Here is a 14,624-nt window from a genome sequence, read left to right as displayed (position 1 = left end):
TTTTTTTGTAGAGATGAGGTCTTGCTGTGTTGTCCAAGCTGGTCTCAAACTCCTGAGCTCAAGTGATCCTCCCACTTTGGCCTCCCAAAGTGCTGGGATTATAGGTGTAAGCCACCATGCCTGGCAGGGCCTGTCTTTTTCTTTGCAAGCAGTGCTTAAGTTACTAATATAGTAGTTTGGTTAAGGGTAATTGTAAGTGAACATTCATCTCATAAATACCTATTGATATTTTATTATTCAGCTAGTCTTTCTTCTGTATAATATCCAAATAAAAAGATTTTAATATACCTAATTATAACTTTGTTTTTTTTCTTAAAGGCCTGTAGTTACTGTGGAACCAGTAAGCCATGGTATCTAAGAAATTTGCTGTTAAAGTAAGTAATGCTTAATAGATTTTTAAAAATGGTTAATCATTTTCTAATACAACTGAGTTCTCTGTTAATTGAAAATTGAAGTTCTGAAATTTCTACTTTACACTTGGGATGCTGCAAAAAATATATATTTTTTTCAGTTGTTAAGTTCTGGGGTACATGTGCAGGCTATGCAGGTTTGTTACATAGGTAAACATGTGCTACAGTGGTTTGTTGCACAGATCATCTCATCACTTAGGTATTAAGCCCAGTGTCCACTAGCTATTCTTCCTGATGTTCTCCCTTCCCCTACCCCCAGAACAGGCCCCATTGTGTGCCATTTCCCCCCACGTGTCTATGTGTTCTCATCATGTGGCTCCCACTTATAAGTGAGAATATGCAGTATTTGGTTTTCTGTTCTTGTGTTAGTTTGCTGAGGATAATACCTTCCAGCTTCACCCATGTCCCTGCAAAGATCATGATCTTGTTCCTTTTTTATGGCTGCATAGTATTCCATGGTGTATATGTACCACATTTTCTTTATCCGTTCTATCATTGATGGGCATTTAGGTTGATTCCATGCCTTTGCTATTGTGAACAGCACTGCAATGAACATATGCATGCATGCTTTTTTTTAAATAATAGAATGATTTCTATTTGGGGGGCTATATACCCAATAATGGGATTGCTGGGTTAAATGGCATTTTTTTCAAATGGCGATTTTTTGGGGAATCACCACACTGTTTTCCACAATAGTTGAACCAATTTGCACTCCCCTCAACAGTGTAAAAACACTCCTTTTTCTCTACAACCTCACCAGCATCTGTTGTTTCCTGACTTTTTAATAATCACCATTCTGACTGGCATGAGATGGTATTGTGTTGTTTTTGATTTGCAGTTCTTTAATGATAAGTGATGTTGAGCTTTTTTCCATATATTTGCTGGGTACATGAATGTCCTCTTTTCAGAAGTGTCTGTTTATGTCCTTTGCCCACTTTTTAATGGGGTCATTTGCTTTTTTCTTGTAAATTTGTTTAAGCTCCTTGTAGACTCTGGATATTAGACCTTTGTCAAACGGATAGCTTGCAAATATTTTCTCCCATTCTGTAGGTTGTTCACTCTGATGATAGTTTCTTTTGCTGTGCAGAAGCTCTTTAGTTTAATTTGATCCAATTTGTCAATTTTTGCTTTTGTTGCAATTGCTTTTGGTGTTTTGGGGGCTCTGAAAATTTTAAGTAGTGATATTGAAAATCTGTATTTTGAGAATGAGATGGGGGAGAAAATGTTCAATATGGTTATGGGGAGTTCCTTGCTTTGTCTTTTAAAGATGTTTTTGGTCATCACGTGGTCTTTACTATTAAAAATTATCATTCACATTCCATGTCCATGGCATGATTTCTGATTATGTCAAAGCAGATAAAAAGTCAAAGTAAAAGAAGCAAGCAGCAAATTCTCTACCTGGGTGAATACCGGGAGAGTTATCTTGCCTGGTTGCCTTCTTTCATTTTCCTCTTATAAATGTCCCTTCTTCATTCCTTGAAAGCTGGGGTTGAGACCTTCTCAGGTGTGGTTAGATAGAAGCCTCCTGTGTGAGGGTTAGTGGGGAAGGAGAAGAGAAGAACTGATAGTGAGTACAAGATCTTGGAGATGATTTCATATATGTTGGTGTTTCTTTAGGACAGTTTCTATATACTAGTGTTACCGTAAGTGGAAGTTCAAAACATCAAAATATAAATTATAATAGCTAGTTTGCCAGATTAGATACTATTTAATATTATAGTTCTGTCTTATTTTTAATCAAGTCAGTGCTTAACAGGTATTTAGATTTGCTAACGTATTTATAAATTTCATTGCTTTCTGTTGTTTCTTGTATTCACATGTTCTTTGGTATTTCTTTCTGTGAAGGCATATAAGTGATGAACTTTCACAATTTATATGTCTAAAAATATATTTTGCTCTTACCCTAGAAAGATATTTAGTTGGTTTTAGAATTCTAGGTTGAGCATTATTTTCCATCAACACTTTAAAGATACTTTTTTTATTGTCTTCCGGTATCCGTTATTACTACTGAGAAATGTTTTCATTAGCTATTGATGCTTAAAATCCACCTTGAAACTTAGTGGCTTGAAACACCAATCATTTTATAATCTCTCCTGATTCTGTAGGTTGTCTTGCATCAGTTGAGTAGTTTTTCCTTTTGACGTTGCCTGGGGCTGCAGTTCTACTTAGGGACTCAACTTAGGTGGAACGTGAAAGATGGCATACTCAGCGGCAGTTGATGCTGGCTTTGGTTGGAATCTCCCTTGGATCTATTAATTGTTGTCCTTCAGTTCTCATCCAGGTGCCTGTTCTGTGTGGTTTGGGAGTCTAGCCTGGTGGCTGAGTTTTGAGGGGTGGCATCTTAGGACAAGACTTGCACAATAAAAAAAGTATAATTTTTCAGTCTCCTGAAGGCCTAGATGCACACATCTCAGATGCCACTTCTGTGGTCTTCTATTGATCAGAGCATTCACAGGGTTGGCCTAGACTCAGTGGAACTGCACTCTTGAATTAAGAAGCAGCGTCTTCTCATAGGGATTGGGAGAATTGTTAGGGTGCATCTATGGAGACTGCTCATCTCAGAAGTTCACTGTTAGCCTGATCTGAATCCTTTCTTGGTTATCTTTCTTTGGTTGCTCATGAGATTTATTTTTGTCTTTGCTATTCTATAGTTTCACTATGAAATCTCTAGTTACAGTCTTGTTTTTATTAACCTGCCTTGGGATGCAATGTATGCCTTCAATTTGAAGACTCAAGTCATCAGTTTTGGAAAATTCTTGACCATTTTCTCTGCCTCTCCTAATCTCTCTGTTCTCTTCTTATACATAACTTTTATTTGAGGTTTGTTGGATAGTCTCATATGACTGTTTACTACACGTTGGAAGAGTGAGGTTAATTTGTCCAAGTCTGAGCCCCTCTCGGCTGTCTGCTCAGAAAAGGGCTAAGCCTCTTGCAAAGCTCTGTTGAAACTGGCTGTGGCCAAGTAGGGCAGTCCAACCTGGTCAACCATGAAGCTTGGACCTGAGACCCCTAATTATACCACAGATGAGTCTGTGGATATCCAAGCCATACACATGGAAGTGGCATATTCTGCTACCATATTATCCCATCTTATGGTGATATCTGCAAGGCTTAGAACAAAGCTTCCAGATCATGGCTGGCAGGGGAGTTGCCTCAACCATGAGTATCAGGCTAGCAGAAAAGGGACAGGGTTCTGACACATCATTGAAGGTTCTGCACATCACTTGGTGATTGTATTTCTGCCTCTGACAGGCTAGGGGCCAGTGCTTCTCTAATCATGCACCTTACTTAAAAGCTTCATGACTCAAGCCTGAGGATCCCTTTTTAAATATCTGACATCAAGTTTTGCCAGATTTCTGTGCTCCGCCCCAGGGTATCGTGGGCGGCAGGAGACCTGCACACCAGCTACTGATGTTGTCAGATATGCTTTCTCTAGTTAACACTGCTCCTGAAGTCTTGTGTGAGTGCCACATGGCCAGTGGCCAATTGCCCTTCCCTGTTTTTCTTTTCCTTATTGGATTCAGAGTGCTTTTTTTTTTCTCACTCTGAAACAGGATCTCAGTTACCCAGACTGGAGTGCAGTGGTGTGAATATGGCTCACTTAAGCCTTGCCCTCCTGGGCTTAAGCAGTCCTCCTACCTCAGCCTCCTGAGTAGCTGGGACTATAGGCATGCACCACCACTCCCAGCTAATTTTTTTTATTTTTATTTTTTATTTTTTGTAGAGATGGAGTCTCGCCATGTTGCCCAGCCTGGTCTGAAACTCCTGGGTTCAAGTGATCCTCCTGCCTTGACCTCCTAAAATGTTGGGATTATAGGCATGACCTGCTGTGCCTGGTCCAAAGTGCTTTTTAATGAGACCTCTTTCACTTCACTAAAATCAACCTGTCTATATTTAATCTTCTCTCTACCCTGTTTACTTTAAGTGACTGTATTTTTTATTTAAGAATTTATATTTGCTTATATTTTAAAAATGCAAATTCTACTGGCACTTTTTCTATATACTTTCTTTCCCCAGTTTTAAAAATTTATTTCAATTTTCTCCTTTTAATAATTTTAAAATGATTTATTTTATAGTGTCTCAGATTGTTCTTCTATTTTCACTGTTATTTATTAAGTGTGGAATAAGTTGGTCATTGAAATTGCTGGATTGTTAATGTATTTATAAGTTTTAATTGTGCATTCATTTTTAGTGACATCTTACACTCACACACACACACACATACACACGCACACACATATATACGTGGAAAGACTTATGAGTCCTGCAGAGTACTTGAACAGTTTTAAGTTTACTTCTGCTAGAGCGATTAACATTTTAGTCATTTTGGATCAGATTTTATATTAATTTCATGGCTTGGGATTCTGCTACCTTGTGGGTAGTATAACTTTAAAACTCACAACAGAGTCTGGCACAAGCATGGTGTTTTTTTGTAATTTGCAAACACTCTCTCACTTCCTTGCTGTTCTCCATTCCCCTCCTGGCCTCCCAAGGTCCTGGGTGAATAGCAAGTTTCCATGTTGCTTTCCTTTGTCAATAATCAGAGATTTTTTTAGTTGTAGTTTCATGAAGGTTGGAATTTCTTGAGGGAATTAAGTGAAAAGCTCAATTGAATAGCTTCTTCTCCAATAAATTTATAGTTTTAATGATGGACAAACTAGCCCATATAAACCAGAAAGTATTAAAAGAAGGTATATATAAATTGCATATGTATGTGTCAAATATTGTATTATATGCTAAAGGGATACACAACTATAAGTTGAAGTTCTTCGCAACTACTGGCTTAACCCACTGTAATGAGTTCATTCTCAACTCTCCTTTTTCTTTCATACCTCTAGGGCATTATTTATACCTCCAGAGCCTTCCTGCTTCCAGATATTCTGACAGCCAGGCTTGAACCTTGCAAAGGGATGATTATTGATGAGTACTGTTAGGGGCTTATTAATTTTATTAGTCTTTTCAGAGAACCTAGTTTTGGCTTTGGATAATTTTGTCCTGTAGTATGATGATATTTCATTTTCTTTTTTATTTCCTTACTTCTTTCTGTATTATTTCCTTACTTCTAATTTCTTTGGGTAAATTTACTCTTTTCTAGTTTCTTAAGGTGAAAGCTTAAATTTTTGGTTTAGAGCCTTCTTTTCTGATACATGTACTTTTAAAGTTATAAATTTCCTTTAAACATTTCCTACTTTAATTGTATCCTTCATGTTTTGATAGGGATGCAGTTAAAGTAGGGATTTTGTTATCACTCAAGTCAAACTAATTTCTAGTGTTCATTGTGATTTTGTTTTTGATCCAATGGCTATTTAAATATGTATTGCTTAGTTTCTAAGTATTTGCTGATTTTCTAATAATCATTGTGTTATTGATGTTTAGCACAGTACCTCTGTCCTTTTTGGTAAATGTTCCATAAGCACTTGAAAATGTGATGGTTGTCCAGGTGCAGTGAACTAAATATAGTAACTTGGGTCTGGTTTGTTAATTGTATATATTTACTAATGTTTTTGTTAATTTGTTTTATCTGTTAAGAGAGGTACATTAAAACCTTCACTATGATTTCAAATTTATATATTTCTCCTTTTACTTTTGATTCTTGCTTTGTATATTTTGAGACTGTGTTAGTAGGTGTGTGCAGATTTATAATTGTTGCATCTGTTGAAATAAGTTCTTAATCACGGCGAAGTGTCTCTTTTTATCTCTAGTCATTTGATGATAGCATAGCCTTTATTTGGGATCTCCCAACCAAATAGATGGATTCCTACTGGATTTCCAACGCCCATCAGTCAATAAGGAAAATAAAAATTTCCAATCACCATTCTTTTTTTTTAAATTATGAATATGCAGAAGAGTATCTATGCAGATTTAAGGAGAACTTAGAATATGAGAATTAGAAAGTACAGTGTATCAACAAACTCTAAAGATCAGGGAGATGTTAGGGAGCCAGAGAAGACTTGAACTACACTATATTTTGCTTCCTCAGAGTGAGAAAAGAAGCTATTACATATATACAAAACAAGATTAGGATGTTATGAACTAGAGAAATTCCCAAGAACAGGAAAGAACTCTTATAAATTAAAAACATAAATAAAAATTCAATAAATTATGGGACAAACACCAAGGAACATTGCCCAGAAAGTAGAACATAATCAATAAAAAAATTTGGGAGAAAACCACAAGAAAATTAGAGTTTTAGTCTTGATATGAAAAATTGGAATACTAGAAAGAAAAACAAAAAAATTGGTTGAGAAAAAATGATGAAAAAAATAATACAATCAAATTTACTAGAAGCGGAGATACGAAGTTCCTGTTTGAAAGAGCTGTGAGTTAATACACAATAAAGTCAATGAAAAACAGTAGTGCTAAGGCATATCATTCTAAAATTTCAGAACACTAGGAATTTAGAGAAGAACTTAAAAAGCAAACATCACATACAGAGGATCAAGAATCAGAACAGCCTTCTCAACAGCAATAACTAGGAGACAGTGGAACAATATCTTTAATATTTTAGGAAAAATGGTTTCCAACCAAGAATTCCCTTTACAGCCCAACTTTCAGTCACATGGTGGAATAGAAAAATTTTTAGGATGCAAAGCGTAGAAAAGTTCCCTTCCGATACACACTGTTTTTGAAAGGGTGTGGTCTTCCAAAAAGAATCAGATATGGGATCCAGGAAATAGGGAGCCAGACAGGTGAGGGCCTAACCAAATGCCTTGATGATTACTGTGTATTTTGCCTAGAAAGTGTAAGACTGAAAAGGGGGTGATCCTTTCCTCCCCATCATAAAGGATCACAGCCGACAACCCTGTAACAAAAGACTAAGTTAACTAAGGAAAGCGAAACAAATTTATTATGCACACACAAGTGCAGTGGAGTCATACAAAATATGAACACTCAAAAGCTGGATGTGATGGCATATGCCTGTAGTCCCAGCCACTTGGGGAGGCTGAGGTAGAAGATTTGCCTGAGCCAAGGAGTTTGAGTTCAGCCTGGGCAACATAGAGAGACCCTGCCTCTAAAAACAGCAACAACAAACGAAAACCCAAAGGGCTAGGTGGTTGACCCTTAAAACCCTCTTCAATGGGGAGAGAGAACTGGGAGATATAGGGGTAAATGATTTTTAGGGAAAATGAATGGACCTGAGTGACAGAAATTAACTTGTAAATGATTCTCTTTAGAATCTGAATGTGCCGAGAAGCAGATATTATCTAGTGAAAATGCCCGTCCACTGTGTGGTTGTGTTCTTCAGTCTTCTCTTCTGCTGTAGATAATTTCAGGGAAGGTATGGAAGGCAATTGTGTTTGTCTTTGGGTGTCCAGTTTCTAGGTAGATAATGGAGCTTTAACTAACAGCCTCATCTTGTGCTTTGGGAGAGACCACGGATTGAGGGGAGGAGGAGAAGAGGTCAGAGAGACCTTGCTTCTGCTTTTTTAGTTTAGTACGTCAAAGTGTAATATTTCTGGGTATTGCTGTCTGAGCCACAACCAAAGTAACCAGTCCTATTGGAAGAAGACAGAGGGTTGCATGAAAGATTTCTCCCACAAAAAATTGAAAGGAATGAAATACCTCATGTATTTAAATGCATTGAGAAGAGAGGTTTTTTTTTTTTGGGAGCATGGGAATGATTTAGTCATGGAATATAGAAAATAAAAGAAAAATGATGCAGCCCTCAACTCTCAGTAAACAAAAAATTGTGCAAGATAAGAAATTAAGCATAGTAAGCTGAGCATAGTGCTCAGCCTTTTGCTGTTGTTGTCATAGAGATGGGGTCTTGCCCTGTTGCTCAGTCTGGAATTCAATGGCACCATCATAACTCACCGCAGCCCTGAACTCCAGGCTTAAGTGATCCTCCTGTATGGTTCAGCTTTGAACAGAGGGTACATTTCATAATATTGTGAACTCCAAGTTTTGGAAGGCCAGGGAAGGAGACATGTGGGAGGCAGGTGTAAGGATTAAGTCCTCGTTTTCCACATATAGTATGTAAAACTGAAGTAATAAGACATTATTTGTAGGATAAACATAGTGTTTAGAAATATGTTGGCAAATTACCAGATTATAAAGCTAAGTTTCAGTGTGGATTCCCTTGGTGAGAGAGAACTGGAGTGAGAGAGGTGGCTGGATGGAGCAGAAGAGGCCATTTTGTTTGTTTGTTTGAAAGATGGGGTCTCCTTATGCTGCCCAGTCTGGTCTTGAACTACTGGGCTCAAACAAATTTCCTGCTCAAACAAATTTCCTGAGTAGCTGGGACTACAGATGTGTAACACCACACCCAGCTTGAGACTTCATTTTGATATATCATTTTAATATGTGTCTATGCGTTAATGTAAAAATTAAATGTATAAATAAAATGTAGGCTGGGTGCAGTGGTTCACATCTTCAGTCCCTGCACTTTGGAAGACCCAGGTGGGAGGATCACTTGAGGCCAGGAGTTAGAAGCCAGCCTGGGCAACATAGTGAGACCTCATCTCTAAATTAAAAAAAAATAATAAATAAAATGTAAAAGGAATTAGTTAACTTATGAAAATTTTTCATAGAGATGCATCCACTTTTGACTGGGTTGAAAAGTACTTGGATACAGCAGAATTTCAAAGTACCGGAAAAACGGATAAACACCAAGTAGTTTGCCACTTGATCTGGGTTGTTTATTCTAAGACTGCTCTTGGAATGGCATTAATTATTCAGCAAACGACTTATCCTTCTTCAAGCAAAGAAAGATTTTCTGACCTTCCTGCATATGAATACTTCTTTTTTCCTTTTAACTGCTGTGGTCTGGCCTTGAATTCTTTTTTTTAATCACTATTAGAGATAGGATCTCCTTATGTTGCCCAGGCTGAACATGAACTCCTCGGCTCAAACTATCCTGCCGACTCAGCCTAAATAGGTGGGACTACAGGCAGCATTACCGAAGCTGGCTCTTGAACTCTTTCTTATAATTGCCTCCTAGGCCAGACTTCCAGGAAATGGCAGTAGTGCATGAGGTGGGAATCCTTGGAATTATAGCTTTCAGGATCTGCAGACTTCTGGGCTACTGCAGCTTGTAGCAGGGAGGTATGTCTTGTATTTCAATGAGTGACTCTTATTTTAAGTGAAAGAAGTGGTAGCAGCAGGCAAGTCTCCCCAAGGCTTCATAGCAATCTTAAATCCAAGCTTTGCACACACCCCAGTGTTTTAAAATTTTCAAAATAATAAACTCTTTAGGGTAGAGAAAAGATCTAGACCAGAGATCTGCAAATTACAGCTCATATACCAGCTGCTTGCTTTTGTAAATAATGTTTTACTGGAATCCAGCCACTCCCACTTGTTTATATATTGTCTCTGGCCGCTTTTATGCTGTAATGGAGTGGAGGGTTGAGTAGTTGCAACAAAGACCTTACTGCCTGCAGAGTCTAAAATAAACACACTCACAAACACTGATTTATGTGTAGAATATGTATACAAAAATATCTTTTTGTTTTGTTTTGTTTTGTTTTGTTTTGAGATGGAGTCTCACTCTGTTGCCAGGCTGGAGTGCAGTGGCACGATCCTGGCTCACTGCAACCTCCACCTCCCAGGTTCAAGTGATTCCTGCCTCAGCTTCCCGAGTAGCTGGGACTACAGGCACACGCCACCACGCCCAGCTAATTTTTGTATTTTTTAGTAGAGACGGGGGTTTCACCATGTTGGCCAGGATGGTCTTGATCTCTTGACCTTGTGATCCACCTGCCTCGGCCTCCCAAAGTGCTGGAACTAGAGGCGTGAGCCACCACAGCTAGCCACAAATATATCTTTTATTTATTTATTTATTTATTTATTTATTTATTGAGATGGAGTCTCGTTCCGTTACTCTGTCACACAGGTTGGAATGCAGTGGCACGATCTTGGCTCACGGCAACCTCTGCCTCCTGGGTTCAAGTGGCTGTCTTGTCTCAGCCTCCCAAGGAGCTGGGATTACAGGCACACACCACTTTGCCCAACTAATTTGTGTATTTTTAGTAGAGACTGGGTTTTGCAATGTTGGCCAGGCTGCTCTTGAACATCTGACCTTAAGTGATCCACTTGCCTCTGCCTCCCGAAATGCTGGGATTAGAGGCGTGAGCCACTGCACCCAGTTTACAAATATATCTTTTACAGCGCATCTCAATTTCCTGTTAGCTGCATTTCAAATGCTCAGTATGCACAGGTGGCTAGTATCAGCTATATTGGCCAGCACAGATCTTAATCACTATATCCTTGGTACTCCTACCTCCTTGTACCTTACCAGAATAAGCATTCAATGAATTTACCTTAGGTTAAACTGGCTGCAAGTGTGGGCTAAATTAGCAAGGCCAAGGGAAAGCCATTTCCTTTGCAAGAAATAGACCTGGACACATAATATAATAATCATCAATGTTTATCCATTAAAACAAGACTTTGGTTAAAAAAAGAAGAAATTTAAATATCAAGTTATTGTTAAAAGTGTCAAGTGATACATATGGTGTCTACCTCAGGAAAGTTTATGTGTCCACCTCCTGCCTTAGAGGCATTTGAAAAAGTATAGAATGCTGCCAAACTCATTCTCAATAATAATTATATCTTATGAGTTTGAATTTAAATTTTGGGTCCCAGCAGAGCAGTGCTGTGAAAGTTTCCTACCTCATTGTGTGTCCCTGTAGATCATTTCCTCTGCTTCCTACATCTGTTTTCTTGGATTAGTTAGGTATTACACTAAAGTCTAGAATTCTTTTGGCTACAGAGCTTTCTCTGCTGCTTCCCTTCCCCCCAACCTACTTTATTGTGGGTGGGAAAATTTTTGTTGGGAGGGCTTGATTAATTAGAAGGGATTCCTGGCTTCCCTAGCAGTGGCAGCCTGGGAAGATTACAGAGCCTGGCTTAGTGACAGGCCAGTCTGTATTTAAGGAAAAACTCGGACCCACCAGATTTCTCTGGAATGTGCATCTGGCTTTGTCTTCTACAGGGAATGTGTAATGATCCCCTCCTCTTTCTTCCCACCCATTCCAGGAGGCTAAAAGCTTTTACTTTTGCTGTTGATGGGGCTGTCTACTTTTTATTCTGGGAGAGGGGAGGGCTGGAATTTAGGGGTAGAAACCTTGAGTCATTTTCTAAATCTAAAGTAAAAGATTTAAGGTTTTATTAATATTTAGGAGGTATTTTATTAAAAAAAAAAAAAAAAAAACAGTAACATTATTTATGACAAATATTTCAAAAAAAACCTCCCTGCATCTTTACTATCAGTGTTTTTCTTTCCACTCTTTTGGACCAATTATAGTTTTATGTTCTGCTCTGAATTTCAGTTAACCTTAGTCTTCGAATTCCTTAGAACACCACAAAAAGAGAAATATGCCTAAGAATTGATGATGATTTTCCCTTTATAGTAAAAGTGTAGAGAAGCTATTTAAACTTTCAGAGAAAGAGATAGTTGAATAGTAAATGGGAATCACTAGGCTTTTGTCTTGCTAGTGTGCCTCAAGGAATCACTTAAATCCTGTGTCCTAGGTTTTTTAGTCTGCTTAAATGGGAACATGGTACTGACTTCTTTATCAGTGCTCATTTGAAAATGGCTGCATTGATTTTGTATATCACATTGAAAAGATTTATGCAATTATTTTAATATCAGTTGAGTCCCAGGTACTGATATTTCTATACATTTTAAGAAAGAATAAAACTGAAGAATACATCACAAACATTTTAAATGGTTATATGCCTTACTGGAAGAAACCTTGGAGCATGCAACCTTTGTCTCTAAGAATGTTTTTACAGAGATTTGTCTCTTGAAACTTTTAAAGTGAAAAAAGTACCTCAATAGTTCTCCTGATACTTAACGTCTGCATCTTCCAGTTTCTACTTAATTTCATGTATTCCTTGTAAAGGCTTTATGTTTTAAAGACAGGGTCAATGAGAGTTTGCAGAGTGGTTGGTGATCTGCCCAAACTAAAAAAAGATGCTTTTTAACATTCAGTGTCATCTGTTCTATTACGTTGCCCGTGCTATTCAAGTAAATACGTGCTGATTTCGTGAATGAATTGAAATAAAATTAATAAAAGTTCACCAGCAGTCACCCAATGAGTTTTACCTCAGGCTTTAAGCATGTAGGTACTTTCTCACACTGTCGGGCATCTCCTCTGAGAGTTGATGACTTTGAAACAAAATTCTTGGACTTGAAATGAAATTTCTTTTCTAAGTGTTCTCTCTGCCTTTCTGGCCAGACACCCAGTTTTTTCTAGGCTTCATTTTCCCAGTCCTTGCCTCATGTGATAACTGATAAACTAGTCTGTTGTTTTTTTGGATGACTAAAAAATGTGTAAATACAGCTTTGGCTTCATCCTCCTTTTTAGTCTCAAATTTCCACCTGCTCCAAGAAGTTTCTGCCTACATTGATCACTAAAACCTCAACAAAGAACTGAGTTTATCATAGCTTTCCTCTAAGCTGATTTTTGCTTTGAAAGTGTCTGATGCTACTTTCACACCCCCTGGGCTTGCCAAATGATGTCTACTTGTCCTTCATTCTTTAGTCACTTACTAAATGCATTTTTGCTCTGCAGAGCATCTTGAATTTACTCCTCTTTCAAATCCAAGCCTTTATTGTCCTTGTTGTTTATGTGTCCACGTTAATCTCTAAGGACCTCTGTGCCTCTCTTCTCTTACCATTCTAATTCATCTAGACAAGTGCCAGGGTAATGTTTTCTTAACATCATATTCATCATGTTACTTCCTTGCTTAGGTGATCAGGGTAATTCTTTTTGTTTAATTGGATCTAATCTACAGTCTCCAGCTAGACTTAAGGCATTCTGATAATTACTCTCTCCTTCCTTTTTAACTTAGACCCATGTTTTTTGATCTTGGAACTGGGGAACATGGCCCACCTATTCCTGTGAAACTGACGTATTTGTGTTTCCCGCAATCATCTGGCCTTTCTATGGTTTTCTCTCTACTTGCTATCTCACCTTTTCTTCTTTGGTCCACACCCATCAGCTTTTCCCAGGCTTGACCAGTGAATGACTCGCTTTTTCTTTGTTACACATCTAAACTTTTTCCATGTTGATTTCTCTCTTGCTATGGGTTTCTGTCAATGTTATGTGCAGTTTAAGTTATATTTTTTATATATTTCCAATTTCTTTTCTTTCCTAAGAACCTCATCTTGAGATGATATACATGTGCTTTTATATACATCATGCCTAGCCACATTCCCTGGGAAGGAGGACCTGTCTTTTGCTTCTTTTGTATCTGCATAGGCCTTGAATAGTCTATATAAGGGGTGTCCCATATTTGGGCTTCCCTGGGCCACACTGAAAGAATGATTGTCTTGGGCCACACATAAAATACACTTACACTAACAATAGCTGACGAGCTTTTAAAAAAAACACACACAAAAAACCTCTTAATTTTTTAAGAAAGTGTACAAATTTGTGTTGGGCTGCGTTCAAAGCTGTCCTAGGCAGTGCATTGGTCAGGTGTGATCTAAAGCATTTTTGAGGTACCCAGTACCCTCCACTTTCCTTGTTCCAAAGATGAGAAGTTTCTTTCATCATGGATCATAGAAAACAGGGAAGTCACTCCAGCTTCGAATTATTTCTTACTGGTCTTTTTTTCAGTTCCAGTCAGGGAATGTAATCTCCAATTTGTGGTATATTTCTTGTTTTGAAAAAAATTCATCTCAACCTATTTTTCCTTTTAGGAGTCCACAGTTCCACTTTGAATTTTTTTTTTTTTTTTTGAAATGGAGCTTCGTTCCTGTTGCCCAGGCTGGGATGCAATGACACAATCTCAGCTCACTGCAACCTCTGCCTCCCGGTTCAAGTGCTTCTCTTGCCTCAGCCTCCCAAGTAGCTGAGATTATAGGTGCCTCCCACCACACCCAGCTAATTTTCGTATTTTTAGTAGAGATGAAGTTTCACTATGTTGTCCAGGCCGGACTTGAACCCCTGACCTCAGGTGATCGGCCGCCTCAGCCTCCCAAAGTGCTGAGATTACAGATGTGAGCCACTGCTCGCAGCCTGAAAATATTTTTTAATAATTCTTTTGAAAATAGCTCTGCTGGCCAGGTGCGGTGGCTCACACCTGTAATCCCAGCACTTTGGGAGGCTGAGGCGGGCGGATCACGAGGTCAAGAGATGGAGACCATCCTGGCCAACATGGTGAAACCCTGTCTCTACTAAAAATACAAAAATTAGTGGGGCATGGTGGTGCGCACCTGTAGTCCCAGCTACTCAGGAGGCTGAGGCAGGAGAATTGCTTGAACCT

General features: G+C 38.4%; 1 protein-coding gene across 1 annotated transcript in view; it reads left to right on the top strand.

The window, feature by feature from the left end:
• The window catches only part of LOC108300952 (SLX4 interacting protein), a 197,366-nt gene that overhangs the window by 10,744 nt on the left and 171,998 nt on the right, over nucleotides 1-14,624 (top strand). Inside the window, exon 2 of the mRNA XM_017523943.2 lies at nucleotides 319-374. Within this exon, the coding sequence (XP_017379432.1) occupies nucleotides 348-374 (27 nt within the window). The 5' untranslated portion in view covers nucleotides 319-347. The remainder of the gene's footprint in view (nucleotides 1-318; nucleotides 375-14,624) is intronic.

This window comes from Cebus imitator, unplaced genomic scaffold (assembly GCF_001604975.1).
Source record: "Cebus imitator isolate Cc_AM_T3 unplaced genomic scaffold, Cebus_imitator-1.0 Scaffold31, whole genome shotgun sequence".
Lineage (NCBI taxonomy): Eukaryota > Metazoa > Chordata > Mammalia > Primates > Cebidae > Cebus > Cebus imitator.
This window is presented reverse-complemented; position numbering and strand designations above follow the sequence as displayed.